The 6,464-nt window shown below is 48.8% G+C and overlaps 1 protein-coding gene across 1 annotated transcript; it reads left to right on the top strand.

Moving 5' to 3' along the window:
• The first annotated feature begins 2,111 nt into the window (after nucleotides 1-2,111).
• LOC135902262 (uncharacterized) lies at nucleotides 2,112-5,944 on the top strand. The gene is made up of 3 exons (XM_065432246.1): nucleotides 2,112-2,701; nucleotides 3,323-3,512; nucleotides 5,750-5,944. Exons 1-3 carry the CDS (start codon nucleotides 2,112-2,114, stop codon nucleotides 5,942-5,944), a joined length of 975 nt encoding a protein of 324 aa, XP_065288318.1.
• The last annotated feature ends 520 nt before the right edge of the window (nucleotides 5,945-6,464 follow it).

The following is a 6,464-nucleotide window of genomic DNA, read 5'->3' on the forward strand; positions in this document are numbered from 1 at the left end:
AGCGCGGGTTGTATATCATGAGCTTGCAACACTTACGGCCGTACCCGAGAATTCGACCGCTATTCTGTAGATGGTGCGTATTCATAAACGTGTTCAAACACACGACACATAAAAACGCACATTGTTTTTATTTCGTTCAACACCTCGTTCAAATAAAACACATTTTTCTGTGCGATAGATTCCTTCGCACCTACTTACCATGTTCCTTCTGCCGCTCTACGTTAATAACCCTTGTTTGCCGTATGTCAACTGCGTGAGCGTAATACTTGAACCAACTCTCGCGGACCTGCACTATTGACGTAGTTTACTGTACAACGCTTGACTTTGATTCCTTTGTTTGTTATCAGTGTCATCATCATCATCGTCATCAGGCTATTTTATGTCCCCTGCAGGACGAAGGCTTCTCCATGCGATCTCCATTTACCCCTGGCCTGTGCCAATCAGTTCCAGCTGGCGCCTGCGAATTTCTGTATTTCATTGCTCCACCTAGTCTTCTGCTGTCCTCGACTTCACTTCCTTTCTCTTCGCAGGCATTCTGCAACCCTAATGGTCCACGAGTTACCTAACCTACGCATTACATGGGGCCTGCGCAGCTCCCTTTTTTATCTTATTGTGAGAATATCAGCTACACATGTTTTCTTACTCATCCACACCGCTCTTTTCCGTTCTCTTTATGTTACGCCTAACAGTCTTCGTTCCATCGCCTTTTGCATGGTCCTTAACTTGTTTTCGAGATTCTTTGTCACTCTCCAAGCTTTTGCCCCATATGTCCGCACCAGTAGAATGCATTGATTATACACCTTTTTTTAATAGTTATGCTAAGCTTCGATTCAGGATCTGACAATGTATGCCAAATCCGCTCCAACCCATTTTAGTTCTTCTGTAATTTTCCTTCTCATGATCACGGTTCCCTGTGATTCGTTGACCGCGGTAAACGTACTCCTTCACAGACCCTGGCTTGCGATCTTGAGCTCTTGTTTCCTTGCCTAGATATTTATCATTATCTCTGTCTTCTGCATATTAATCTTCGACCCCACTCTTACACTCTCGCTATTAAGGTCCTCAATCATTCGTTCCAACTCCTCCACAGTATTGTTGAATAGAACAATGTCATTGGCGAACCGAAGGTTACTGAGGTATTCGCCGTCTTTCCTTACTCCTAAGCCTTCCCAGTTTAATAGCTTGAATACATCTTCCAAGCACGCAGTGAATAACATTGAAGATGTGGCGTCTCCTTGTCTGACCCCTTTCCTCCTCTTTACTTGTGTAGAATTAAGGCAGTTGTGGAATCCCTGTAGATACTTGCAAATGTATTTACGTAAGCGTCCTGCGCTCCTTGATTACGTAATTCCTGTATGACTGCTGGTATCTCTTCTAAATGAAATCCCTTTTCGTCATCAATGAAAGCCATGTGACGAGGTTCATTGTACTGTGCAATTTTCTCGATTACGTGATTATAGACATGGATGTGATCTATTGTAGAGTATCCCTTCCTGAATCTTAGCGAGTCGTTCCCTTGATTGACTAACGTACGGTGTTTTCCTTATTTTATTGGAGATTATCTTATTGAATTTTTTGTAGCATATCAGCCGGACGCCAGGGTGGAACAGACAACGTTTATTCATGCCATGCCCTTTGTATAGGGTGATGAACATGTGATCTGCCGACTGCTGCTTGCGTGGCCGATAAGCGATTATCATGAAAATGCAGTGTGACACGCGATATCAGTATACAACATTCCCTTCTCCTAAGATTCGTTACACAATTGCAAAATGTCTGGTTAGTTATCAATGCCATAACGTGCAATAGGCCGTCTAACGCGTGTTGATCTTCGCGGCTCGACTGGGTCTTGGGTAGCTTGGCCCGGACTTGCCCCTGCGGCTGCTTCCGCGCTGACCGGCAGCTGTTGTGGTCGTCTGGCTGTAGGAGGCAGCCCGACGTGGTACTCTGCACTTGAGACTGGATCGGCTTCGAGCCTCGTCCAGGCGCTCCTCAACTGGTTCCGGTGCCTGTGATGGCATTCGCCATTGTCCAGCTGGACGATGTACGACACCCTGGCCACCCTGGCGTCCGGCTGATACGCTACAGTTGGCAACGAGAAAGCGGCGGTGATGGCCGTCGGCAGGATCGGGGAGTATCGTCTGGGCACAAACGCGTTATGGGACGAATACGTCGAGAGGCTCAAAATGTTCTGCGAAGCTAATGAGATAGCGAAAGCAGAACAGAAAGGAGCCGTCCTGCCGAGTTGTTGCTGCGAAGAAGCGTACGGGCTCATCATGACTCTGGTGAAGCCATCAAGACCAACAGCAGCAACCTACGAGGAAATTAAGACGGCGGTTCGCACTTACCTGCATCCAAGGCCTTTAGAGCTATACGCAAGGTTTTTGTTCTACAAGAGAAACCAGGCTGCCGAGGAATCGGTTGCGGACTACGTCACGGCGCTTCGGAAGCTAGCCGAAGACTGCGCTTTTGGCGACGAGCAGCTCCCGTTGGACATCATGATGCGAGATCGTTTCGTATGCGGCTTCCAGAACGAAGCAGTTCAACAGCGACTTCTCGCAGAGCACGACCTTATGTTCAACTTTGCGTACGACATAGCCGCGACCGCAGAGGTGACAGCCAAGCAACAGCGAGACATACGGATGCAAGGCCGAGACGAGGTGAAGGACTGCCAGGGCATGATACAAGCAACCCGCACGAAGTAAGACGCCACGGCAGAAGGATCTGGTTGCTACCGTTCCAACGGTGAGCACGCTCCGCATTTATGCAGCTTTAGAAAAGCCTCATGTTTCAAATGCAAAAGGGTTGGACATATAGCGAGGGCTTGTCGTTCAAAAGACGAACGTAGAGCGGCCTGGAAGACGCCTGAGCAAAAGAGGAAAGTTGAAAAGAGCAAGGGCGTGTACGAAATGAGTGCATTGTTTTCACTTTGCGAAGTGAATGAGCAAGAACAGAAGTTTATGGTTAAAGTACAGATACAAGGACAAGAAGTCCCGATGGAGGTTGATTCCGGAGCATCGTGCTCAACTGTGAGTGAAGATACATTTGGAGTAATCGAGAGAAATTGGGGTGAAATACCACTCCAAGATTCTGCAACAACTCCTGTAACCTGGTCAAAGGAGGCGTTACCGCTGCTGGGTCGAGCAACCGTCTTGGTAGAATTCAAGAGCCGGAAGGCAAAGCTGCCATAGTTGGTAGTAAAGAATCGAGGCAACAGTCTGATTGGGCGAAACTGGTTTAGGCCGTTAGGCATTTGCTTGCGGGGAATCGAGCAAGTAAGCGCGGAAGACGTGCCCTCACGATTTTCCGAGGTGTTTCGCAGGGACCTTCCTGGCTTCAACGGACAGCCAATTCACATCGAACTGAAAGACGACGCCCAACCAGTGTTTTTCAAAAGTCGACCAGTTCCACTGGCCCTCAAGGACGACGTGGGCAAGGAAGTGGATCGCTTGGTGCAACAAGGGGTATGGGAACCCGTCGCGTACTCCAACTGGGCCACACCACTGGTAGTGGTAAGAAACAAAGACGGAACATTACGCCTGTGCGGTGACTACCGTAGCACCATAAACAAAGCTATTAAAAGCAGCGAGTATCCTTTGCCCACTACCGCTGAAATGCTCGCAGCTGTGGGTTCAGTCAAATTTTTTACAAAGCTGGATCTAGTTCAAGCTTATCAGCGTCTAACGCTCCACGACGAATCGGCTGAAGTGCTCACAGTTAACATGATAAAGGGACTGTACAAAATCAAACGGCTGCCGTTTGGAGTTTTAGTGGCGCCGTGGGTATTTCAACGAGTCATTGATACGCTGTTAGCAGACATTCCCGGCGTGAAAGCCTATATTGATGATATCTTGATTTCTGGCCGTAACGCGGAAGAGCTCACCGAGATATTAGAAACTGTGCTATCGCGTCTACAGAAGGCGCACTTAAGAGTAAACAAAAACAAGTGCGAATTCAACAAGCCCAGCATTGAATTCTTGGGTCACAGGTTTGACACCACGGGAATACATCCGAGCCGAAGCAAGACTGACGCCATCCATAAAGCGCCCACACCCACAAACAAAAAGGAGCCGCAAGCGTTCTTGGAGTTAGTAAATTTTAGAGCAGTTTCCTCAATGGCAAGACTGAAGTGGCAGAACCACTCTATCGACTGCTCGGCCATGACCACGAATGGAAGTGGACAGGTGAGCACCAACGTGCCTTTGAGAGACTAAAAAAATTGCTTAGGTCCGACTCTGTACTTGTACCCTATGACAACAAGCGTCCTTTAATTTAGTGCTGTGACGCATCTCCTGTGGGAGTGCTAGCCCATCGTATGACTGATGGGAAGGAACAGCCCATAGCTTATGCTTCCCGGACGCATGGAGCCAGTGAACGCAACTCTGCTCAGATTGATAAAGAGGGCTTAGCTGTTGTCTTTGGCGTGAAACGGTTCCGCCAGTACCTTGCTGGGCGAGCATTTACGGTCATAACGCACCACAAGACGTTACTGGGCCTATTTAACACGGACAAGAGGGTGCCTGAAGTTGTGTCGTCCAGAATGCTCCATTGGATTTTATATTTGTCTGCGTATAACTACAGCCTTTAGTACAGGTGAGGGCAAGAAAACTCCAACGCCGGTGCACCCCGTTGTCTACCAGCTCCGGGAGACGAAGACGAGCCACGTCCACCTGGGGACGTGCTCCTCTTGAAAGTGGTCGAGTGCGCACCGCTGCAGGCGGCAGACATCGCTGCGCTGATCCAGAAGGACAAAGTCTTATCCATTGTAAAAAAAATGGATTCTTAGTGGCTGGCCGTCAACGCAACTGGACAGCAAGTTCGCGCCTTACGAAGTGAGGAAGTCGGAGTTGTCGTTGCATCGTGATTGCATACTGTGGGGGAATCGCGTTGCAATTCCTAACGCAGCAAGAGAAAGTGTGCTTCAACTCCTGCATGCAAATCACCCTGGCATGAGTGCTATGAAAGCGTCAGCTAGAGGGCTCATGTGGTGGCCGAAAATGGACCACGAAATTGAAGAGTTTGTACGACACTGTCAGCCTTGACAGAGTAACCGGCAAAGCGATCCCAAGGTTCCAGTGCATTTTCGGATCAAGCCAGAACAACCTTGGAGTCGCCTACACATTGATTTCGCTGGTCCACTTAATGGAGAAGTATTTTTATTCGTGGTACACGCGTACAGCAACTGGGCTGAGGTCGAAATCATGTTATCCATGAAAGCTACAGCTGTCATCACCAGCTTAAGGAAGATGTTTGCGACACACGGTGTGCCAGACGTAATCGTTTCGGATAGTGGCACAGTATTCACTGGCTCGGAGTTGCAAACGTTAATAAAGTGCAATGGTGTGCGTGCTATTTGCACTGCACCTTACAATCCCGCCATTATTGCTAGGGCGGAGAGAATGGTAAGAGAAGTTAAAGAAGCGTTAAAGAAGCAACAGGAAGGTTGAACGCAGTGCAAGATTTCGCGGTTCCTCTTAAAACAGCACACGACGCGACATTCGGTCACGGAAAAATCTCCGGCAGAATTAATGATCGGTCGAAGGCTGAGTACAATGTTGGACAGACTTCCTCCGGACCGACAACACGCGCCTGAAACATAACGACCGGAGATTAAGAGGTTCCGTGTCGGTGACGCGGTCTATGCTAAAAGCTTTTGTCCAGGTCCAAGGTGGAAGGCGGTCAGGGTTGTGGCAGTGCGAGGACCGGTGTCTTACATCGTCCAGCTAGACAACGGCGAACGCCATCACAGGCACCGGAACCAGTTGAGGAGCGCCTGGACGAGGCTCGAAGCCGGTCCAGTCTCAAGTGCAGACTACCACGTCAGGCTGCCTCCTACAGCCAGACGACCACAACAGCTGCCGGTCAGCATGGAAGCAGCCGCAGGGGCAAGTCCGGGCCAAGCTACCCAAGACCCGGTCAAGCCGCGAAGATCAACATGCGTTAGACATTTTCCAATTGCCATTTTCCATTTTCCATTTTCCAACCAGACATTTTCCAATTGTGTAACGAATCTTAGGAGAAAGGAATGTTGTATACCGATATCGCGTGTCATACTGCATTTTCATGGTAATCGTTTTTCGGCCACGCAAGGAGCAGTCGGCAGATGACATGTTCATCACCCTATAAAAAGAGCACGGAATCAATAAACGTTGTCTCTTCCACCCTGGTGTCCGGTGATACGCTACATTTTTATTATTAGGAACGCTGCAGTGGAGGACTGCAGAATAATTTTGATCACCAGCAGTTCTTTAAGCTGCCCTCATCGCAAGCAAAGTACACAGGTGTTTTGGACTTTGCCCCAGCCGAAAAGCACCTGCCACGGCCAGGATTTCATCCCACGACCCCTTGCTTAGCTGCACAACACCATAGCCTCTAAGCCTTCAAAATGAGTGCATTTGAATTTCAGCATTTCCAGTTTTTAGATAAAACGTTACCATGCTCAGACTAGGACTAGTACTATAGAT

This window comes from Dermacentor albipictus, chromosome 6, assembly GCF_038994185.2.
Source record: "Dermacentor albipictus isolate Rhodes 1998 colony chromosome 6, USDA_Dalb.pri_finalv2, whole genome shotgun sequence".
In the NCBI taxonomy this organism is placed as follows: Eukaryota; Metazoa; Arthropoda; class Arachnida; order Ixodida; family Ixodidae; genus Dermacentor; species Dermacentor albipictus.

Coding starts and splice junctions, on each gene's coding strand:
- LOC135902262 (XM_065432246.1), top strand. CDS start 2,112: ATGGCCGTCGGCAGGATCGGGGAGTATCGTCTGGGCACAAACGCGTTA. Junction 2,702..3,322: donor ATACAAGCAACCCGCACGAA/GTAAGACGCCAC, acceptor GGTGTTTCGCAG/GGACCTTCCTGGCTTCAACG. Junction 3,513..5,749: donor GGGCCACACCACTGGTAGTG/GTAAGAAACAAA, acceptor ACGCCATCACAG/GCACCGGAACCAGTTGAGGA.